The sequence below is a fragment of the Rhineura floridana genome, chromosome 17, assembly GCF_030035675.1.
Source record: "Rhineura floridana isolate rRhiFlo1 chromosome 17, rRhiFlo1.hap2, whole genome shotgun sequence".
Taxonomy (NCBI): domain Eukaryota; kingdom Metazoa; phylum Chordata; class Lepidosauria; order Squamata; family Rhineuridae; genus Rhineura; species Rhineura floridana.
The window spans coordinates 20,901,400-20,926,121 of record NC_084496.1 but is presented as its reverse complement, the minus strand read 5'-3'; the positions used below and the strand labels follow the sequence as shown (position 1 = coordinate 20,926,121).

General features: G+C 42.7%; 1 protein-coding gene across 2 annotated transcripts in view; it reads right to left on the bottom strand.

Moving 5' to 3' along the window:
• The window catches only part of MAP2K3 (mitogen-activated protein kinase kinase 3), a 93,143-nt gene that overhangs the window by 12,842 nt on the left and 55,579 nt on the right, over positions 1-24,722 (bottom strand). For both annotated transcript variants that reach the window (XM_061599569.1, XM_061599570.1), the window contains exons 2-11: positions 14,911-14,943; positions 13,103-13,169; positions 11,896-11,944; positions 8,944-9,057; positions 7,713-7,832; positions 6,501-6,617; positions 4,853-4,904; positions 4,334-4,461; positions 3,279-3,356; positions 2,602-2,741 (exon numbers count right to left, since the gene is read on the bottom strand). In XM_061599569.1, coding sequence (XP_061455553.1) covers positions 2,602-2,741; positions 3,279-3,356; positions 4,334-4,461; positions 4,853-4,904; positions 6,501-6,617; positions 7,713-7,832; positions 8,944-9,057; positions 11,896-11,944; positions 13,103-13,169; positions 14,911-14,943 — 898 coding nt within the window. The remainder of the gene's footprint in view (positions 1-2,601; positions 2,742-3,278; positions 3,357-4,333; positions 4,462-4,852; positions 4,905-6,500; positions 6,618-7,712; positions 7,833-8,943; positions 9,058-11,895; positions 11,945-13,102; positions 13,170-14,910; positions 14,944-24,722) is intronic.

Genomic DNA, 24,722 nt, shown 5'->3' with positions numbered 1-24,722 from the left:
ATAAAATTTTTACAATGATTTTGGCTGAAAGATTGAAAATAATATTGCAACAATTTATTCAGGAAGATCAATCAGGGTTTTTACCTAAAAGACAATTACGTGACAACGTCAGGAATGTTTTGAATGTGTTGGAATATTTAGAACAACGAAATGATAAACAAGCAGCTCTGATTTTTTTAGATGCTGAAAAAGCATTTGATAATTTGAATTGGAAATTTATGTTCCAGGTTTTGGAGCAAATGGACTTTGGAGACAACTTTATAAAATGGATTAGATCGATTTATACATCACAGAAGGCCCAGATAATTGTTAATGGAGACTTAACGGACTCATGTGAAATACAAAAGGGTACAAGACAGGGATGTCCATTATCTCCCCTTTTATTTATTTTGGTTTTAGAAGTGTTGCTTAGAGATATAAGGCAAGATAAAAGGATTTCGGGATTAAAAATAAAAAAAGAAGAATATAAATTGAGAGCATTTGCTGATGATTTGATAATTGTACTAGAAAACCCTTTGGAAGGAATTCATATACTGATGGATAAATTAAAAGAATTTGGACCTTTAGCAGGATTTAAGATCAACAATCAAAAAACAAAGATGTTGGTGAAAAATTTAACTTTAAGGGAACAGAAAGAGTTAATGGACAAGACAGATTTTACAATAGAAAAAAAGTTGAAATATCTAGGCATCATCATGACAAATAAAAACTCAAAGTTGTTTCACAATAATTACGAAAAATTATGGACAGAGATTAAGAAAGACTTGCTAAGATGGGATAAACTACAACTGTCATTAATGGGTAGAATATCTGTGATAAAAATGAATGTATTACCGAGAATGATGTTTTTGTTTCAAACAATACCTGTAATATCCTCTGATTTACCTTTTAAACAATGGCAAAAAGATATTTCTAAATTTGTATGGCAAGGAAAAAAACCAAGAGTTAAATTTAAATTACTTCAAGACGCTAAAGAAAGAGGAGGACTGGGATTACCAAATTTGAGACTTTATTTTGCTGCCTGCTGTTTAGTCTGGATAAAGGAATGGATCTTATTGAGGAATAAAAGACTATTGGATTTGGAGGGCCACAATCTGAAGTGGGGATGGCATGGATATCTATGGTATGACAAAGTAAAAGTAAATGTAGACTTTAATAATCATTTTATAAGACGTCCTCTGTTGAAAATATGGAATAGATACAAACCAAGGTTTTATTCGAAAATACCATTATGTGTCTCAAGTCAAGAAGCTTTTTATAGAAGAGAAATGTCTGGAAAAGAGAAATGGTTAACTTATCAAGAACTATTAGAAAATGTACATGGAGAATACATAATGAAAGAGAGAGAACAATTGATAAAGGAAGGATATAGTTTTCATTGGTTTGCCTATTTACAATTGTTAGAAAGATATAAAATGGACAAGAAAATGTATGGGTTTGAAATAAATAAATCTGATTTTGAAATAGGTTTGTGTACAAATGATGAAAACATAATTGCAAAAATGTATAAACTTTTATTGAAAATGGATATGGAGGAAGAACAAGTAAAAGAGTGCATGGTAAAGTGGGCAAAAAATTTTGGTCATAACATACAAATGGATCAATGGGAAAATATGTGGAAAAAAGGCTTGAAATTTACATTATGTTATAATCTTAAAGAAAATTTTTATAAAATGATGTACCGTTGGTACATGACTCCAGAAAAGCTGTCAAAAATGTATAGTAATGTCTCTAATGTTTGTTGGAAATGTAAACAACAAGAAGGATCTTTTTATCATATGTGGTGGTCATGTAAAAAGGCGAAATTATTTTGGGCACAGATAGGTAGGAAGATGCAAAAAATTCTAAAGATAAATATTCGGTCAAAACCAGAATTTTTCTTATTGGGTTTTATGGATAAACAAATAGAAAAGAAATATGGAAGAATAATATTATATATGATTACGGCAGCAAGATTATTATATGCACAAAAGTGGAAAATGGAATCAACACCAACAATGGAAGAATGGTTATTGAAATTAATGGACTTAGTAGAAATGGATAAATTGACATGTTTACTTAGAGAAAAATCGACAGATACATTTCTTAAGGAATGGAAACCTCTCTTAGACTTTTTGTTGAAAGATCAAAATAAAATGATGATACTGGGATTTGACGATTAATTAAGACAGCCTATGGAGAAAAGGGACTCTGTATGTATACATTAAGGGACAGGTTTGATGTATATTATATACTTATAGCTGATCTGCGACAAATCGGAAGTCAACTATTTTATTTTCATTTTTTTGTTGATGTATTGTTATGTCTTTTTGACTTTGTTTTGTTTGTTTTTGGAAAAATTTGAATAAAAATTATTAAAAAAAAAAAAAAAAGAAAGGTTGTGAGTAAATCACCTTTATACTTTTTACCTAAGAAGATTCTCTTTGTTGTTATTTGTGTCTGAGGAAAGGTGGGCTGGTTGATTCTCAAAATCTGCTGTTGTTACTAAATACTTCTGCTAAGAAATAGGACTACATACCCTTCCTATTTCATTTCTAAACCAAACACATTCTGGGTGGGAGAGAGAGAGAGAGGGCAGGAACTGATGGGAAGGGCACCTACCACTGTGCTGTGAAGTCCACAAAGTCCTTTGAGAAACGGTCGGCAGGGAGCTGAGGCGAGGGCTCTTCAACCACCTGCTTCAGCTGCTGGAAAGGGGTCCCCCAAGATTCGTATGGGAAACGGAGAATGGCCATTTCAATCTGAGAGGGACAGGCCAGAACAGAACATAAGCAGAGCCCTGCTGGGTCAGATCAAAAGTCTACCTAGTTCAGCATTTTTCTTCCCACAGTAGCCAACCAGAAAGCCCCTTTAAAAAGTGTAAAGCTAACAGCCTCCTAAATCCCCAAAATTTCATATTCAGAGGTATACTGCCTTGGAATCGAGAAACTTCATTTAGCTATCAAACCCAGTGGTCACTGAAAGAGCTGTCTCCATTAAATTCATCTCATCCCCTTTCAAAGTCAAGTAAGCCAGTAGGCATCACAGCATCTAGTGGCAGGGAGTTCCTAAGTTGTGTGAGACACCAAGTCTAGACTGGGGCAACCAAATTAAACAGTGACAATATACCACAGAGACATTTCATGGACTCCCACAGTGTTCATGTGTTTTCTAGCTGAAGAGTTCTTAACCCCACAGAAAGACTTATCCCTTTCCAGCCCCCCCCCACAAACTGCTTGGAACTAAACAGGCTTGCTTCTCACACTGAATGAGAACCAACCGTCCTCTCTATTTCTTACCAAGGTGATGCCAAGGCTCCAGACATCCGATTTCACATTGTACCCCTGCTGGTTCAGTTCAGGATTTATTCTCTCTGGCTGCAAAGGAGAGAAATCAAAGAGGGTTGGTGTGCTGCAGTGGCGGAACTATGGACCTGGGTTAAAATGCCTGCTTAGCCATGAAGCTCACTGGGTGACCTTGGGCCAATTGCTGTCTCCCACAGCCTAAACTACCTCACAGGGCTGTTGTGAGGATAGGAGGGGGAAATGCATATACCCAAGTTCCTTGCAGGCAGAGAGATATACATACTGTAAATCTGCTAAATGTACATACGTACATGCAGACAAGGCAGGCCCACAACTGGAAACACACACCCCAGAAGGGGTATGCAGCGAGGGCTCTCTCTCCACTTTCTCTGTGCCACGCACAAAAACGTCCCATCATTCCCCTCATCCCACCCAGGCATCTTTTTTCTAAACTGAAAAGGGCCCAAAGTTCTAACATGAATGGTTACAGCAGACCAAGTCCAGTTTATTTCAGCTTAAAAAACAGCCATTTCCCTCTAAAGGGCAAAGCAAACTACTGGGGGCCCCTCCAGACGTCCTGTTTATTGTGCAATCATGACTATTTGTGCTCATAATGGTTCTGGAACGGTTATACACAATCCTGCTTCCAAGACTACTTGCGCCTGCCCAAGTTTTAGGGCAGACACGCTGCTGTGTTTCCAATCAATGCTTGTCCTGTAGCTAAAATCCTGCTAAAATCCTTTAACCTTTCATACCATAAATGTTCTGGTTTGTTATTCACCCTGCTATAGAGCAAGAGTGCCCTTTCAGACCACAATGGAACCCCACTGGGGAAGCATCGCAGAACAACTAATAAAGCGAAATGAGGAGCGGATGGCGGTCCAGTATAAATTCATCACAGAGGCATGATTATTGCGCCAATGGCATGGTTGCAGAAATCACTTACAAAAAAACACCAGTCTGGAGGGGTCCTTGGCGAAGTGATACTCTCTATTCAAAAGAAAAATAGGGGGAAGGGAAGACACCCCAACAATTGCATAAAAACTCACAGCCATGTAAGGTTTGCAGCCGGCATCCAGGGTCTTTGCAACCGAATCTACCAAGTAACCACTGATGCCAAAGTCACACATTTTGACGTGTCCTTGTTTATCGATAAGGACGTTGGACGGCTTCACGTCTGTTAAGGATGAAGAGAAACGCACAAAGAGACTGATGAACGCTCCTTTCTCCGCAGGGGAGGTTTCCCTGAGTAATGTGCGCACATGCTCAAAAAGCAGACAGCTGGCATTGCAAGCGCCTGATCTGTAACTCCCACTGCTCTAGCTGTGGGCTAGCACACAGGAAGCTGCCTTACACTGAATCAGACCAATGGTCCATCTAGCCCAGTACTGTCTACTCTGACTGGCATTCTCTCTCCAGGATTTAAGATGAGATCTCTCAGCCTTACCTGGAGATGCCAGGGATTGAACCTGGGACCTTCTGCGTGCAAGGCAGGTGCTCTGCCACTGAGCTGCGCCCCCACCCCCTCAAGACTTGTAATGCATGAAGCATTAATACAGAACACCTACCTCTGTGAATCACAGACAGCTTACTATGCAAATGCTCCAGTGCTCGGACAATCTGGAGAGAGAGAGACGGACATCTGTTAGCTGCAGACCAGCATTTGCCAACCTGGTGCCCTCCAGATGCTGGGGCTAATGGGCGTTGTGGTACAAAACATCTGGAGGTCACCAGGTTGGCAAAGCCTGTTGCAAAGCTTCACAAGACAGCCCACCAGAGAAGCCAGGCGGGCAGGCAATCACTGGAAAGCAGCCAGGACATTGGTGCAAATCACCCAGTATGTCTTAAAAGCTTTTAAGTTGCAATGAATATTATTGCATTATTTTTTTTAGAATCCATTAAGGCCCCAAGGATAGTAATTTTTCCCAGGGTCTTTGCAAGAATAACGGAAGGCAGGGGTAAGTTTACTTCTTGGTGAGGAACTGGGCAGGATCCTGCCCGCACAATTTTCCTTGGATCTCCAGCAGGAGAACCAGATCAGGGACGGGGCAACTTTTTCAGCCTGAGGGCCACATTCCCTTCTAGATAATCTTATGGGGGCCACATGCCAGTGGTGGGTGGGGCCAGAGCCATAAGTGGGTGGAGCAATGAATACTAATTTTACCATTGTACACTGGGACAGTTTCTCTATACATACCCTTCTCTATCCTCCATCCAGGCAAGCAAGAGGCATTATCAGATTTCAAGGACACCTTAGAATCATAGAATAGTACAGCTGGAAGGGGTCTATAAGGCCATCAAGTCCAACCCCCTTCAGGGCAAGCAAAAACACTCGGGGGGGAGGGGAGCAGAGCCAGTGAGGGGCGTGGCCTGGAGAAGGCTTCAAGGGTCAGACAGAAAGGTCTAAAGAGCCACATTTGCCCTCCCAGGCCTTCCCCACTACTGTATTAGACTTACTACTCCCTCTCAAAATGTTTAGCTTAAAAAAAAAAAACATCTCCAGCTTCCAGGCATCAGAACAGGCTGGCCACCGCTTCTTCCCCAGAACATCAACATATCCCTAATTTCAGCAAGGACTGTAATTTCAAATATGAGAGGCCCCATCAGTATTGGCATTCCACCGGCTCTTGAAAACACACCTGTTCAGGCAAGCAAGCATTCCCCTGACCTTGAACTTCTTGATTGAATAGTTTTGATTGTTTTTTTTAAAACTGGTTTGTTATGCTTTTTTGTTTGTTTGTTTGTTTTGACTGGCTTGTTTTATTGCATATTTTAATTATGGATGCTTTCAGTGCTTTGATGGAATTGTGTATTTTAATGATGTATGGATATTATAATTGATTTTATACTCACAAAACACTTAGATGCCATTTTGGAATCTAAACCGCATATAAATAATAATAATGTATTATTAATAATATTAATAATATTACTATTATTAATAATAAAATAGTAAGTTAGTAGTATGAGAATATTTTGCAGGGACATTAATTGTAAGCAGTTTCAGGAGCCAATTAATTATATATTAATTATACTGGGTATATAATTAATAAAAGTGCTTTCCCTAAACCCACCCCACTTTTAAATGGAAGCTCGGGCTTCCATTCTGAGTTGGCCGCTAGATTCTATGCTCAGCAGCCGCACAGACTGTCCTGGCCCACTTGCTACAGACAGCAGGTTCCGCCCGCTCCACCAAAACAAAAAGGTGCCACTCACAGACACGGTTATTTTCCCAAGTATATCTTCGGGGATCGTTTTCTTCTTTTCCAGGACCTTCTTATAAAATTTATCCAGTGATGTATCCATTAACTCCATGCAAATCCACACATCACCCTGAGAACAAGCAGTGAGATAATCAGTCGGCCTTTACCAGGGACCGAGTCTTTGGCACAGCAGGCCCTGCCCTGTGGAACTCCCTGCCAACAGAAATCCAGCAGTAGTCATCCCTGCTTTGCAGTGCATCCAACTACATCCTACTCAGAGTAGACCCACTGAAATTAATGAACTTAAGTCAGTTGTGTCTGTTAATTTCAGTGGGTCTCCTCTGAGTAGGGCTAGCATTGGAGACAGACGTTTCTTTTTAAAAAACACACCATTCAGAAAGAACTTTCAAACCTGAATTTCTTTTTAAACCACCAAGTTTCATTGATACTGATGTTTTTGCCAAATTATTATTGTTGCATTACATTTTTATGTTGTATACCCTGTTGTTTTAAATGAAAGTGCGGTTTATAAATAAATGCTGCCCTGGGCTCCTGCTGGGAGGAAGGGTGGGATATAAATCAAATAATAAATAAATAAATGAATAATAAAATACAGTAATACCTCAGTTAACAAAGTAGATGTGTTCCTGGGCATAACAGAAACTTTGGTACCAGAGGAAGGAATAGCATGGAAAGAACAGGAATAGGTTCCTAGACCCACTCACAAATGGTGGGGGCAGCTTCACCAGGGGCTTTAAAGGGTTTCTACCCGGCATCTACCTCCTCCCCCAGTCCCCTTCTTCTGCTTCTCTGAATGTATTGGATCCTTCCCTCCCCAGCCCGGGAGAAAGCAAGAGATCTCTTTAATGCAAAGCAAATACACAGACCTGTCAGTTTCACCCTAGCAAAGCAAAGGCACAGGCGTTAAAGTTTATCCATAGCAAAGCAAAGACACAGGTGGTCAGTTTCAACTTAAACCAAAGACACAGGCTTGGTAGTTTATCCACAGCCAAGCAAATCCGGTCAGTTTCACCTCTGAAAAAGTGGCCTTCAAAAGGAACTTTGTTACTGGAGGATTCTTTAACTGAGGCATTACTGTACTTAAATAAATCAATCTGGGAGGGCACCATCTTAGCTCCCCCTGTTTTGAGAAAATTCTTGTGAAATTTAGCTGCCTGTGTCAGGCTGCCAGCAAAAAAGACTGCATTTCCTGCTATTCATCTACCTCTCTGAAAAGGGCTCCGTAGAAAGTGACAGTGTAAAAGCAGTCTACTGTCCTCATAGAGATGTCCAAGTCCATCACTAGCCTCTTTTGCTCCTGACAGTTCACAGTGGCTCGGATTCTCTAGAGAGAGCAAACAAAAAATAAAAAGCAAACCATATGATGGAAGAAATTAAAGCTTTCCAGAACCACCAGAGAGCCTGCACCTCTCCCAGGCTCTCCTAAATTCCTAGTCACTGGAAATATTCATCTCATTGCAGCATATGACTTTTCCCTTCTGTCTTCCCTCTGCTACTTCCTTCCCTGTAGCAATTTAATTAGGATGCGCCTTGGGGCACAGACCTGACATTAACTACCAATGCGGTGTGTAGCAACTGAAAAACACATCAACGATTGCCAGAGATTTGAAACAGTGAGAGCTCAGCGACTGAGCCAAATGAATGGGAGACCGCAGATACCATATTTCTGCCTCCAGGTGGTCTCAATCCAGGGGCCTCACACAACATAATTAGAATTGACGCTAGGGTGGGATAGGAACACACAGGAGTTCTCATGAGAGATCCCAAAGGATTGTGGGCAACCACCCATTACCACTTACTGCAGAGGGAAGGGGGAGCCTGTGGCCTTCTGGATGTCAGTGGACTTCAGCTGCCGTCAGCATGGCCAACAGTGAGGGATGAGGAGGGCTGCAGTCCCAACAAAATCCAGAGAACCACAGGTTCTCCGTTCCTGACATACTAGGATTCTTTGAGCTCTGAACCACCACTCAAGAGCGGCCCCACAAGAATCCTCCAGGTTCTAGTTGTGTGCCAGCATTTGATGAATGAAACCTTCTCATTTTATGAGTGAGTTAAGCAGCCACGCTTGAGTGGCTGAAGCTTAGATTATCACCCCCACGAGGCCTTTTCTATAGGCTCTTCAGCTTCACACTGGGAGAGAGCTGTAGCTCAGTGGCAGAGCGCCTGCTTTGCGTGCAAAATGCCCAGGCGTCAATCCTTGGCTACTCTAAGTAGGATCGGGAAAGTCCCATCTCTGAAACACCGGAGCCATTGCCAGTCAGTGTAGCTCAGGAACGGCCAACCAGTGGCCCTCCAGATGCTGTTAAACCCACTCATGTTCTTCCTGACTATTGACCATGCTGGCTCAAGTGCAACAACATCTGGTTGCAACAACATCCAGTCAAGATTCTCACACATCATCGCAGAAGGACCAAGTACTTCATTGTGGATATTACCTTCACAGCCATGGTGGTGTCGCTCTGCGCATGGTACACTTTCTCCACCACACCATAAGCGCCTCTTCCCAACTCCATAATGCTGACCAAGTCATCTGCCTCTACTTCAAAGTTCTGTCGATTGGGAGAGAGACACACAACAATGTCAAACTCATTTAGATACCTGTTTGGACATACGGACTGCATATATTAAACTATACGTTCAAGTTAGGATTGATAGAATATTCTTATCGCTAATGTCAGCTGGCCATGTTGTTCCTTCTCTTTGCCTCTTTGTTTCCTTTTGTTATATTTACAAACTATTGTTTGAAGTGCTAAAATTAAAAAGAAAACACATGCACAGAAAAAAAAATGGTAAATGAAGTATCTGCAAGTTAACAAAAGAAGGTGAACAGGTTACACTGAGACCTGAGCCCATGCCAACTCCAACAGGGCCCCAGACGACAATGGATCAAGTCTAATAAACAAAATCCCACACTATGACCATCAGAGGTATTTGCCAAGGGTAAGTGAGAGCAAGTGAAGGACAGTACATGGATGTGGAAACTTGGGTTCAGAACTCCACTTTGCCACGAAGCTCACTGGGTAGCATCAAAAAGAAAGTTACAGCCCTAGTGTTAAAGGAAATAATTACCTCCATATATTTAAAAGTAACTCCATCAGAATTGGTCAACTACAGCAGGTTTGCAAATTGCCATTCATTAATTTATTTAACAAAATTTATACACTGCTAGATTGTAAACAGAACCTCTGAGTAGTTTACAAAAAATAAAACAAGCATTAAAATTATCAATAAGAGTCAAGAGTGAAAAACAGGATTTTTGAAAAAAATAATTAAAATCTACGATAAGCTAAAAAAATTGAAACACAAATTTACTTCTACATGTCTGGATAGGCTTGCCTAAACAAAATTATTTTTAGAAGGCACTGAAAAAGAGTACAGTAAAGGCACCTGCCTGATGTCAAAGTGTAGATGACGCCATGCTAAAAGATCAATTTCTTACAACTTCGGAACAAATATTATGTGGCACCTCCAACAGTGCCCATTCCACAGATAAAGCAGTCAAGCAAGCATATATAGGGCGAGGTGATGCCACAAGTTAACTGGTCCCAACAGGCAGGGGTGGGGAACCTGGGGCTTCTGGGCCAATCGTGGCCCTTCAAGGGGTCCCATTGGCCCCTGAGCTTTTCCCCAAAGACACGCCCACCTGTCCATCAGTTGACATGAAGTAAGCTCATGGTTGGGACAGGGTTTAATCCTGCCTTGCTGGTAACAGGATAGCACAGCCAAAACAACCAATTTAAATGCAGCTCATCAGCTGAGCAGGGATTAAAGCCCTGTGCAAAAGCACTGTTTGGAGCATCTCACACATGAGAGCTATTTCAAAGAGGCTTTTGCAAAGACTTCTGTGCTCCTGTTTGCTCAAACGGGAGCGCGAGGGCTGTCTTAAAGCCTTTTCCAAGTCTCCCTGTGCTTTTCTTTTAAATCCTCCAAGATCAGCGACTTAAGGGGGGGAGACTTGGAAAAGCCTGTTCCAAGTCTCCCCACACTTTCCTTTTGGATCTCCAACTTGGAGGAGGCTTTTGCAAGTCTCCTCCCTTTCCCTTTAAGTCCCGAACCTCAGAGATTTAAAAATGAAGAACAAGGGATTTTGACAAATGGCACACCTGTTCATCGGTCAATCATGCAATGACACAATAACATCATGTGATGAGCACCCTCAAATTATTGTTGCAGAAATGTGAAGAACTGAATTTAAGGCTAGAAAAATGAGAAACTGAGAGAACCAAAATGGACAGATCCTTCCAATCCTAATCTGCTGTATGGACCACATTGAACTAGGTGGCTAACGAAAAGCTCCTACGTTCCTAAGATGAAGGCTGCTATTCTTAGCACTATGACTGGTAGCTCAGCGGATATCCAGTAACAAGAGGAAGCGAAGAGGCAACAGCTCTTTCTAGCCAGTGATGCATGCATGAGGTTTCATCACCACCACCACCTCCTTAGCCCCATGCTGGGTTGGAAGTGGAGCCCTGCTGGATCAGACCAAAGGCCCATCAAGTCCAGCACCCTGCTCATAGTGGCCAACCAGATGCCTATGGGAAAGAAGGCAGGAACGCAACCGCACTCTCCCCACCTGTAATCAGTGGAGGCTGGTCCATCAGGGCATATGGGGCTCTGCCCTACCATCCTCAGTCGGCCCTCAGCCAGCCCTCACTCTGCCTGCCTTCTTAAGTACAATCAGTCCAGAGGACGGCTGTGGCAGTGAGCTTCCTCCTCCTACAAGGGCAACGTTGCAACTAAGAACTCAGCAGGGAGGAGACTGGGGACAAAACTAGCATTACTTGGCTGTGCCTGTTGATTGGCTCTGGCTCCACCTACTGTTGGGCTCCCTGCCTTCCGCCCTCCCAGTCCCAACGGGCACCAGCCACCACGGCCTGCAATTATCTTTAGCTCCCTTGGAGTTTTTAAGAGGAAGATGGAATAAAAATGTTTGAAATGAGGTTTATTATTTTAAAAAGGAAAAATTAAAATTAAAAAACAGGAAGTAGGACATCAGGTAACGAAGATTGCCGAGTGCAACCAGGGGGGGTTGCTCATCAAAATGGGCAGTGATAAAATTAAAATGAGAGGGATGAGAGCAAGAGAGAGGGAAGGGGAAAGGCATCCAGCTTCCCTTCTCTAAGCCCAAGACACACACACGCCCCCCAAAAAACCTCACCAGAAGAAAAAGAGCAGAGGGGGAAAGGAGATTTTTGCTTGCCGTGAAGAGGAAAGTGAGAGGTGAGGGGGTTGATATTACAAAGAGGCATGGGAGTCCTATTCCCTATCCTGATTAGGTCTGGCTTTCTGTTTTACAAAAGCAAAAACATAAAAGCAAAATAAAACTATTTTCGTGGAATAAGAAAACAGTAGTAAAAATAGAAAACACAACATCAGCATCAACATACCTTCTCACCAACAGTAATAAAAGTCCTGGAATCCAAGTTCCTGGGAGGTCTGCAAGCGAAACAAAACAATTTCTTCAGTCCAATATCTATCACATGGTCTCCATTTTTGGACACGTGTATTTCAGTGGCTGGTGAATATCAAATGGGTACTCAGTACTGGACGATGCAGCCCCTCGGCTCCAGCAAAACGCCACCATGGCTGAGGAGTGCCCAAATGAGGAGGAGAATCTAAAGCAAGGTTGAGGAACCTGTGGCCCCTCCAGAGATATTGCTGGACTCCAACTCCCATCAGCCCCCAACCCATCATGGCCACTGGTCAGGGATGATGGGAGATGTAGCCCAGCGCCACAGGTTTAGCCACCCCTGATCTAAAGGAAAAAATTTCCATGCAAAGTACATACCAGTTAATCGAACAGAATACTTTGCACTGGCCACATTCAACAATATCTTGGCTTAATAAGCAAGGCTCCAACCCTAACCCCACTTCCTTCGGGATCGAATCTTATTGAATGCAACCCAACCTAAGATGCATGGTTAGCACTGCACTGTAAGATATGAACAAGCCTTTTGGCCATACACGCAGCCCTGCTCCTCCCTCCAGATGAAGGAATGAACAAACCAGAAAGCCCTCCACTAACAATGAATCCCCATTTCATGCCAACTGCAAGAGTGCACGTTAACAGCTCCAGAACGTATAGTGTGGATGCGGCCAGAGAGAGAGAGCGACTATAGAATCTCACCTTTAAAAAAAAAGAAAAAAGTTTCTAGTCCTTATGGCATTGATTTATTTAACCATGTGCTCTATTGCACATTCCTATTTCTACTAGAAGCCACTTTGATTATTTCTGCAAGAAACATTTGGAGCTCAGTGGCTACTCAGCACAGCTCCACCAAGTGGGTGGGCACATGACATGCTTTAATTGTCAATGCAAAGTGCAGATGGGGCCAAAGCCCAACAGTATGTGAATACAGAAAGGGGGGGCCCTCTAGCCCACAGGTCATATTAAGTCCGGCACAGGTCCCAGTTTGGCCCATGAAGCCATTTCCTCCAAACCACACCCACCTGCTCCACACCAGATGTCTTATGTGACATCAGATGTGGACAGAGAAGGGCATGGATGCAAAGGGACAATCCAGAGCTTGAAGTGGCCTGTACTAGCACTTTACACACTAGGAATTTGCATGACAGCAAAGCAGGTAACCTTACGTTGGGGGGACAGATGAGTGCTTGTTGGCCGAAGGCATTCTCAAGATGGGCGGCCGCTTCCTAATCCCTGGAAGAAAGAAGACACATATATTTCTTACAAGAGAGCCAGCAAGGAGTGTAATGTCTACAGTGCTGCAATGAGATTAGGCAGACCTGGGTTCAAATCCCCACTCATCCACAATGCCACCAGGTAATCTTTGGCAAGTCACTATTTTACAGTCTAACCTACCTCACAGGGTTGTTTTGGGGGATAAAATGGGGGGAGTACAACACAGACTTCCTTAATCTTTTTGGAAGAAAGAGGAGATAAAAAATGTACCCCCTCCCAATAAAAACCCTGTAAAAAACATCAACTCCTAGGCCACAATATCATGGGTATATAGGCAAGTCAGGGTCTTTTCAGTGGTGACACCATGATAATGGAATACACTCTCCATGGAGGTCCACCAGGTCCTTTCTCTTTAAGAAATCAGTTGAAGACTTCCTTAATGTCACTATACTATAAATGTAGTTTTAGTCTGCTAACCTGCTAAATATTATATTAAAGCTCTTTAATTTTAATATAAATTCACTAATAGGTAAAAAACCTTGTGGTTTAAGAACATACCTATAGCCCACAGATATTTCTATCAAACTTTAAAAAACAGGGAGATTGGGCACCTATGTGAATACACCAGGAGACAAGGAGACCGGACCTCCTCTCTGACATATGGCACTGCGCCCTACAAATTTGTCAAAATGCAAAAACAATTTGGGTGGGTCATTCACAGTCCAATCCACTTGCTGTGTAGCTTGAAAGAATTTGTAACATGTGCCTCTGAGCATATGGTGAGTGGTGACAACACCTGCCATCTCCAAAGATGGAGAATTACATTTCTGTATGTTTGTTGGTGTTCTTCTTACTTTGCTTCTTTCCTGTGTTACTACTGTTTCTACAGAGAATCTAACCTAGAAAATTACATTTCTCTCATTATTCATCCTAGAAATCTGTGTCAAAATTTTTATTAATTTCAAAGCCTTTTTATTGGTCCATGTCATATTATGGTGAAGACAGCCTTTTGTGTTTCAAACTGGAAGTTATATTCTATTTCTCTATTGGGTGCGTTAACAGTTAAATCTGAAACTGCAGTTTGATGTAAAATCAGACTGATTACAGTATGTTGCTACTTAAGCAATGACATCAGCTGTTGGAAAAAACACACTTGGCCTCCCCAAGATGCATGTGTTCAGCCTGCTATCCTTAAACCACTCCACTTAAGGAAAGGAGGCCATGGTCAATTAAAAACACAGAGCACACCTAGAATTTTGCTAGAATATATTTCATCTCCTACTGTTTTATCTTGTGCAAACTGAGACACTCCTCATGTCATTGGAAACTATTCTGCAGAACAGTTAGTGCCATTATTCCACAATTGTTTTTGGAGATTTTTAGTGTTGCAAAGTGTTGCTGTACTTCACATATTCACAGAAACAGAAGCAAAAGAAAATGATTTACTACAGGAAATTTCACTAAAATGGCAAAGTAAATCAAGCATATTTAAAGTGACTATCTAAACTATATCAACTCTCTTAATATTGTTGCTTTCTCCCTGCTAAAACAAGATCAGCACAGCACATGTCTTGTTTCTGTTATTTGGGCTGATTACAGGTGTTCCCACCACTAGAGTAGAAGGTCCATCTATCTGCTAACTGAAAGGTAGTGTCCCAAGGGTCATGCTAAAAGGCTCTTTGCAGAGGACTGGGAAGAGATGGGGGGGGAGTATTATGGAGAGGAGGAAATGATTTAGAAAAATTAGGTCATTTCTTACCTCCTTTTGGCTTTTCCAAGGATCCTTTAGAATCTGTAAGGAGGAGGTGGGGAAGGAACAGAAAAAAATTAAGGATTTGTATGGTATAATTAGAGAGCATAATTCTAGCCATGCCATCAGGTGGGCACACAAATCCTAACCAGAAAAATAATTTGCAGAATTCTGTGACTAAACAACCAAGAAAGATACATGTACATAACAGTGCTCAAAAAACTAATTTTCATATAAAATATAACATTTAAATCACATTAAGGCTGCAAACACATGTAGCATTTGAAATGCACAGGGGGCTGCTTTTTCCACAGTGCGCTGTTGCATATTGCGATTTGCAGTTGTATACATGGGATAACGTCATCTGAAGAAGCAGCTACTATCTCAAAATGCATCCAGCTGTGTGCACAGACAAGACAAACTTCCCTCTGATCCTCAATTAGTGTTTCTACAGACCTTTTTTATTATTGTTCACAGTCTTTCAAAAGAAGGGCTGGAAACTGGTGTGTTGATATACTGATATACAGATAGATATATCAGCATATAGAGACAGCTAAGTTACTGCACTGCTTCCTGTTTTGCTTGATTCATTCTTAGACAAGTTAGACATGGGGAGGGGAAGTGGCACAGTCTTGCAAACTCAGTAGATCTGCCCCAACAAGAGGCACCCTGAGAAACCCTTCTCTGTGTACGCAGGTATACAGCAAGCGCTTGAAAAGTGCACTCTCAGCGCAACATGGATCACAAGCATTCCAGCAGAATGTGCTTTAGTGCAGGACAGGGACAACATGGGGATTATGTTGTGGGCACAGCACCCCAAAAAGGCACTTGTATCGAACACTGAATGCACATTTTCCCGGAGTTTGTACATGCCCCAAGGCTGCACTTCTAGACACATTTATTGGGGAGCTGCAATCCACCAAAATCCATGGGACTGACAGAACAGAAGCTTGTTCTGCCAGCGTGCTTTATTTAATTCCAAATCCCCTATGTACTACTGCATGGGAACCCACATAGAAACTTTGTACAGTTTCCTAGTGACTTGAGAATCAGGACCCTGCCTCCACCTGCACTACAAGGTAACCGGGTCCTTCAAACTCATGAACGAGAGAAAGCCTCTAAAAGGCAATAAAATGTAATTATTCAACCTGATATATTACAAATACAATCAGTACTTATGCAAAAGAACACATAGAGAGTTTTGGCTTATTTTACCGGTGTCCCAATGAAGTGAATTCGAAAGGGGGTTGGGATGAATAAATTGTATTTTACCACACCTTAAAAATGGGGAGGAAGCCTGCAACCAACCAGATGTTGTTGCTCCAATTCCCACTGGTTCCAACCTGTGTGGTCAAAATGTTATGGATGCTAGTCTATCAACATCAGGAAGGCAACGGGTCCCCCACCCATGCCTCAGAATAGCCTCGCTGAACCTGCTGTCCTCCAGATACTGTTGAACTACAACTCTCATAATCCTTAGTGGGCTGGGGTTGATGGGACTGCCGTCCAAATCATATAGAGGACACTAGGGCCATATTTGCGGCCATGGCTTCCCCCAAAGGATCCTGGGAAATGTAGCTTGTGAAGGATGCTGAGAGCCATTAGGAGACCCCCTCTTCTCCTCACAGAGCTACAATTTTCCAGTTTAACAGTCAGTCCCTCTTCCCATAACTGAAGATAAGATCACCCAATCCATCCTTTTAATTTGTAAAAATGATTTAAAGAAATAAAAATTACTTAAACTGAGTCTATTTCATATACAACTGGACCTCAAATATATTTAAATCTCTGTCCAATCCTCTCTCTCTCAATAAGCTATAAGGATTTATCACCTCCTGCAACCTCCATTTTTCTACAAATCTATCGTCTTTATGTCGACCTTCTCTAAAACGTATATAACATTTGTAAGTTGATCCTCTCAGCCACAGCCCAAAACGGAATTAGCCAATTTTTTATCCCTGGATGCCACACTTTTAATTTTGGCATTTGACTTTGGTGCTTTTTGCGACTAGCATGAACCAGATCTGGGCTGTGGACACACAGTAAAGACTCTCTGAAGGCAGAGAAGGGTCTAAATTAAGATTCCCCAAGGCTCGCTGCATGGGGAGCCAAGGGTGAAGAAGGTCTGGGTTGTACCACTTCATGCTTTTTGACCACTAGAGGTCATTACATCTCCAGCATTCAAAAAAAAAACAAAAATGGAGCAAGAGACAAAACCCGGTTTGGGACAACACTGCCTTTTTCGACTGTTTGCACAAACAAGGCTTTAATTCAATTGCTAACAGGGGGTTACGCTAGTTCAGGTCACGAAGTTTCCAAAGCTGGTTCAAACTGGCAATGACTTGCGTAACTGTCAAGTGTTGCTATCTGCTGGATAGCTCCAGAGACGGTGCAAGATTCCCATCCATTCCAAAAAGAATTTTGATTCTGGCTGCTCCATCGCCAACAGGGTGTGGATGTGCAGGGCCACGTCTGCACATTATGACATTAACGGTGTTATACCACTTTTAACAGCCATGAATTCCCCTGAAGAATCCTGGGAACTGTAGTTTGTTTACAGTACCGAGAGCTGTTAGAAGATCCCTATTCCCTACCACAGAGCTACAACTCCCAGAGTTCCCTGAGAAGAAGAATCGATTGTTAAGCCACTCAGGGAATTGTAGCTCCGGGAGGGGAATCGAGGGTTTCCCAACAACTCTCAGTACCCTTCACAAATAACAAGTTTCTAGGATTCTGTGGGGAAAGCCATGACTATTAAACGTGGATTTAGACTGCTTTAAATGTAAAGCACTCTTACAGAGAGCTATAGTGAATTTCCACATACGAACACTGGTCAGAGGAGGGAGTCCTTGAATTAAGGAAACTAGAAGCTCCTTTGTATGAAGTCAGACCTTCCATCCTCAGTACTGTCTACACCAGGAAAGGGAAACCTGTGACCCTCCAGGTGTTGCTGACTCCAGCTCCCAGCATCTCCATCCATTGGCCACCGTGGCAGCGGCTGACAGCGTTTGAAAGCCAACGAACATCTGGAAGGCCACAAGATCTCCATCCGTGGTTGAAACCAGAGGTTCCCAAACTTTTCCCCCACGGACCACTTGGAAATTGTCGATCATCTTGATGGACCACTTGATTTTTCTGCCTGTTTTAGTCATTCTCATGCTCTGTGCTAGATGCAGTATGATTTTTAATTGTATTTTTATTGCATATTTTATTTCTTATATTGTTATTACAATTTGAATTGCACAGAATTCAAACTGTAATACGAGAAAACACAAGAAATAAAAGAAGCAGTAAAAATACAACCAAAAATCAGTATGAATGGTTAAAACAGACATGCTGCAGACCACTGGTGACCCATGGACCACAGTGTGGCAGCAGCTTTTCAGGGTTTCAGACATGGAGTTTGTCCACCTTCAGCTGGAGATGCAAGGGGTTGAACCTGGGAACACTGGCATGCAAAACATGCACTCTATTTTTATTTAGGGAGTTTTAAAAACTGCTTAGCAAAAGGGCTTCTAAACAGCGTACATAAAAACGCAGATAAAAAAACATGGCTCAAATCCACAAAACTTATCAAAAACATATATACAGAAAATATTAATAATTAAAAAAACACATTTTTGAAAAAAACAGTAAAACATTTAGAACAAATATGGTGCTGGCTGAGGCTGATGTCCGAAACATCTGGATGGTGCCAAGCTGACGAAGGCTGCAGTACTTTATAGCTTGGCCTTGGTAGTATCTGTTGATGACCCTCCGTCTGATTAACACCTGCAACTGGGTCCCCCAATATAAAGCACTAATTTGGCACCTGCCAAAACACAGCCGACAATCATTCTGCGGGAGTACCCTGATAAGCACCAAGATAACGGCAGTGTTGTAATAACTCTGGCTAAACAAGGGTCGGCAGCTGTGCAATGGCAGCTCTAATACCGGTGCAACATCAAATGGAAAAGGCTGTCGCTGAGTGACAGAACACGTGCTTTGCACGCAGAAGGTCCCAGGTTCAATCCCCTCATCTCCAGTAAGGCTGGAAAAGATTTCCCTTCTGAAACCCCAGAGAGCTCCTGTCAGCCTGTGTACAGTTAGAAGGATCAATGGTCTGATTTGGTATAAGGCAGCTTCCCAACTATAGTATAAGCTCCAAACCACGACTTGAGTCCCAGATATCCCAGTAAACCGTAGTTTCTATGGTTTTCTTTCCCCCGTTCTTTCCCTTAGCAACCCTCAAATGCGATCTCAAAAGAAAGCCTCTCAGGTCAAAGCCACAGCTTGGAAAAGTTACTTTTTTTGAACTACAACTCCCATCAGCCTCAGCCAGCATGGCCACTGGATTGGGCTGATGGGAGTTGTAGTTCAAAAAATTAACTTTTCCAAGCTCTGGCAAAGCAACATCGCAAGTTGCAATTTGTCAATTCGCAAGCAACACCAAAACACAGTTTGCCCGAACTATGGTTTGGGGGGGGGGGATCAGCTTCAAACCATGGTATCGCATCCTGGTTTTGACAGCCACTCGTAAAACCATGGCTTGACAGATGGGAGCCAGTTCAGACATCGCAACAAACCAAGTCTGCAGCAAATCATGGTTTTGGCATCAAGACTAAACAATTTTAGTCTCGACTCAGTGTCCTCAGCAGCTCACAGCTCTCAGGCAGTTGTGGAAGTGTACCATGAAGCTTGCAAAAGGCACTTGCCTCAAGAGATAACCAGGGAGGAGACTGCAAGTACATCAGACTGAAAAAAACAAGACAATGGGACAATGACTATCCATTGCAGGAGGCTGCAGCGACAATGGAGATTCCTCCTATGTTCCCCTAGCATTTAAAGATAACAGAAGCCATTAACTACGAGGGACCTCTGCTGCCCTGGATACGTTTACATGAACAAAATGTTCCAAAACACAAAATGGCCTTCATGCATTTTTCAAGCCATTTTTTTTAAATCAGGAGAGAGGGAATTGGCCTATATAGGGCAACAGCAGTCAAACTGCATCAATCTACTCTTCACAAACCCTGGGATTCCTCAGAAATTTATCAGGGGTTACTCAATAGAAGACAGCTGGTATAGCACAGTGGGGAGGAGAGCCTGGCTGGGAGCCCAGAGTCTGAGTTCAAATCCCTGCTCGTGTCTCCTGGGTGTCAAGGGCCAGCTAAAGATCACCCCCACAGGGAGTGGCTCGGGGTGACATGCCCTGCCACCTGTGCAGCTGTGGGCAAGCTGCACAGTCTCAAGGAGCCCAGTTGCCCCTCAGCTGGAAGTTGCGGACAAGGAAGGGGCTGGCTTGTGCAGCTGTGGCAAGCTGAGCAGGCCCTAGCCAGTTGGGGAGGACTAGCCTCAGAGGGAGGCAATGGTAAACCACCGCTTACCATGAATACCGCTTACCATGAAAACCCTATTTATAGGGTCACCATAAGTCGGGATCGACTTAAAGGCAGTCCATTTCCATTTTCTTACTCAATAGAAGGCCACATCTGCCCCATACAGCACTATGATATCACCTTAACGGCCATGGCTTCCCTCAAAGCCTGGGAACTGTAGTTTGTGAAGGGTCCTGAGAGTTGTTAAGAGGCCCCTGTTCCCATTCCCAGAGCTACAACCCCCAGAGTTCCCTGGGAAGAAGGATAGAATGTTAAGTCACTCAGAGAATTGAAGCTCTGCGAGGGGAACAGGGGGCTCTTAACAACTCTCAGCACCTTTTACACACTACACTTCCCAGGATCCTTTGGAGAAAGCCATGATTGCTGAAAGTGGTATGATACTGCTTGAAATGTATAGTGTGAAGGTGCCCAGAAAGAGAGAACCTATCACAACCTGCCTTCCCTTGCAAACACACAGCCAGAGCATTTTGGCATATAAGCGATATATAAATTCACTAATAGGCAAAAAAACACTTGCAGTTTAAGAACGTACCTATAGCCCACAGATATTTCTATCAAACTTTAAAAAGCAGGGAAATTGGGCAGCTATAGTGAATGCACCAGAGGAGCAAGTGATGGTGATGCTAATAATGTGGGGAGAGGGGGCTGTTCCAGCCTTTGCCCTTTTCAATAGCTTGCTTTAACCCCAAACCCGGAAAACATGGGACCCAACTCTTTGCACAATGCATCCATTTTGACAACCCACAGCTGCTGCCTCCGCTCTGCCCCCAAATCCAGTGGCACGAACGAGAGGGAAGGTAGGAGGATGGGGAAATTGACAGCATTATGTTTGTTAAGCTCAAACCATTACAGTTGCCAATTTAGAGATTTTCCCACTAAATCTAGTGCTTTTAAGCATGCGTCTGGCGGCAAATTTTCCTGTCTAGTGGCTAATGGGAAATGTAGTGGATGTCAAACATTTTATGGTGAGAATCAGGTCATTTTTACAAATATTCTACTTCACTTTTTTTCTCTTTTATGTAGTTCATGAAACTGTCTAGATAAAATCTAGCCTTTTTTAAAAAAATCCCCTTTCAGACATATTCTTTTTTTTCCCCTATGTACACTCTAAAGAACTACTTGACTATTGTTTAATTTCTACAAGCCATGGCTAGCTGGCTACCTCTTTGATCGAAAGGATAGATACCAGAGTAATGCACCCACCACACAATGAGCCAATGACAGAGGAGGATTTTAAAGGTAAGTCTCCAGATCCTCTGGTGTGCTTGCTTTTAATTATGCTGCCTGACAAGATCAGCCACTCAGGACCTTCTCTCAGTCCCACCAACTAAAACAGCTAGGTTGGTGGGGACTAGAGAGAGGGCATTTTCAGTGGCGGTCCCCACTCTCTGGAACTCCCTCCCATATGATCTTCGGCATGCCCCTTCCCTGAACGTATTCCGCAAAGCCTTGAAGACCTGGCTCTTCAGACAGGCCTTTGGGACTTCCGGGGAGGGTTAATTTTTAGCACAAATTGCCTATTACTCTGAACTGTTACTATTTTACTGTTATGTTATATTTTATTTGTATTTTATTGTGATGCATTTGCAATTGAATTGTACGTCGCCCAGAGTGGCCATAGGCCAGATAGGCGACACACAAATTAAATTATTATTATTATTAAAGACAAGGAGGTTCATGCCAATTGGCTTACTGAGAAAGAAAATGTACAGGCAGTATATTACTGAACCGGCTCCCACAGACTTGAGCAGAGGAGACATGATGATTAGGACGTATTCTACAATAGGTACTCTTTGTATAAACAGTACATCTTATAATCATCACAGGAAGAGTCTTGTGGATCAGGCCAAATATTCTGATTAGCAAGCTAGCTAAATGTGGGCTGGATGGAACAACTATCAGGTGGATCCACAGTTGGCTACAGCATTGTACTAAAAGAGTGCTTATCAATGGTTCCTTCTCAAACTGGGAGGAGGTAACGAGTGGGGTACCGCGGGGCTCGGTCCTGGGCCCAGCGCTCTTTATTTTTGGTAATGACTTGGATGAGAAGGTGCAGGGAATGCTGATCAGATTTGCAGATGATAACAAAACTGGGAGGGATAGCTAATACCTGAAGCCCAGAAACAAAATTCAAAGTGAACTTGATAGGCTGGAGCACTGGGTTGAAAGCAACAGAATGAAATTTAACAGAAATAAGTGCAAAGTTCAACACACAGAAAAAAGAAACCAAATGCACAGTTACTACATGCGAGAAGGATCTTGGGATTGTTGTTAATCACAAGCTGAATATAAGCCAAAAGTGTGATGTGGCTGCAAAAAAGGCAAATGCTATTTTAGGCTGCATTAATAGAAATATAGTTTCCAAATCCCGTTAAGTATTGGTTCCCCTTTATTCAGCAACAGTTAGGCCTCATCTTGAGTACTGCATCCAGTTCTGGACCCTGCACTTTAAGATGGATGCAGACAAACTGGAACGAGTTCAAAGGAGGGCAACAAGGATGATCAGAGGACTGGAAACTAAGCCCTATGAGGAGAGGCTGAAAGAACTGGGCATGTTTAGCCTGGAGAAGAGAAGACTGAGTGAAGGTATGATAGTACTCTTCAAGTACTTGAAAGTGGCCACACAGAAGAGGGCTAGGATCTCTTCTCAATCGTCCCAGAGTGCAGGACACAGAATATGGATTCAAGGTGCAGGAAGCCAGATTTCGGCTGAGCATCAGGAAAACCTTCCTAACTGTTAAAGTGGTATAATGGAACCAATGACCTAGGGAGGTGGTGGGCTCTCCAACACTGGAGGCATTCAAGACGCAGCTGGATGGGCACCTGTCGGGAATGCTTTAATTTGGATTCCTGCATTGAGCAGGGGGTTGGACTTGATGGCCTTACAGGCCTCTTCCAACTGTGTGATTCAAAGGCCCATCTAGATAGCTTCTGGCAAGCTGAACAAGCCTCAGGCTTTCCCCCAACTTTGGTGGGGAGAAATAGGTGAATATGTCAGCGTTCCTCAGTTTCTCTCTTCTCCAGTCTTAAATTCAGTTCTCTGCAATTCCACATCACTATGGATTTTTTTAAAGTCTTCATGTAAATGCGTGGTGCAAATTTCCCTGACAAGATATATGTTTGTGTGCAATTTTCCACACTACAATGCATATTGGACATTTTTTGCATTGAAAAATTCATTTTTGTGCACGCTTTACCCTGGTATATACATTTTTGGACACACTACTTGGGTGGAGAACTGCACCACAAAATTTGGGGAAGCATTTCGGGAAGTGTGAATCAGGTAAGTTTGCCTTAAAATGCCAACCAAATCAAATTTCTCCCTATTGACAACTGGGGCCTACAGCAAGAGGGATGGTCTCTTTCGTCCCTTCACAGTCGAAACGTTCAGAGGAAGCTTGGGATTTGATTTGGTTCCAATCTAGAAAGGGGAAGCAGTCAGCTTGCAGCACCTGGAAAGCAAAGTGCTGAAGCAACCCCCCCCCAATCTAGCTCCAAGCGAGAGAGGAGGGGGCAGAGGCTCCCGGCCCCCTTTGTGTAGGATCCCTTTCCAAGAGATATGGGTTCTCTGGAAAAAAATTGAAATGCAAAGATTTTCCATTGCCCTAAATTGTGATCTGAACTCCAAAAGGCAAAATGTATGAATTGAACTATTTTATTTTGGGGGGGGGAATCCATTAAGCAAATTTTAATGTAACATTTAAACAATGCAAAGCTTTACTTGGAAAGTAATTTTACTGGAATGCTTGGAAATATTTCAAGACACAGCATGAGGTTTCCTTACATTGTTTAAACATTAAGGCAGGGTGGTGGTGGTGAATGAAAGCACTGAAAAGCTTTTAACACATTCAATGTTAGCACACACACACCCCAAATCAGTACACCTATGCATGCTATCTAGCCACTTGCAATTTTAAGTTGCAATTAATTCAACTTTAAAACTGACCAATTTGACTGGTGTCACACCTCTTCATAATGCTACTAATTCAGTTTAACAAAACAAAGCATTTTTAGAAATGGGATGTTTCCTGATTTTTTTTTTCCCCATGAAAAATTTTCCATCCGCTCCCAAGCTTAAAAATGTAGGTTAGTGGTGGCTTGAGAGTAGTGTGGTGCAGTGGTTAACAGTGTTGGACTACGACCTGGGAGACCAGGGTTTGAATCCCCACAGCCATGAAGCTCACTGGGTGACCTTGGGCCAGTCGTTACCTCTCAACCTCAGAGGAAGGCAACAGTAAACCACCTCTGAATACCACTTACCATGAAAAGCCTATTCATAGGGTCGCCATAAGTTGGAATTGGCTTGAAGGCAGATCATTTCATTTTCAATTGTGGCTTGCGGTGGGGGCAGGAGAGAGGGTGACCTGGCCCACCTAGAACCTGGCACGGGCTAAACCCCAGACCGAGTTATTGTGTGAACAATCCCTTAGTCACTCTAAGTGA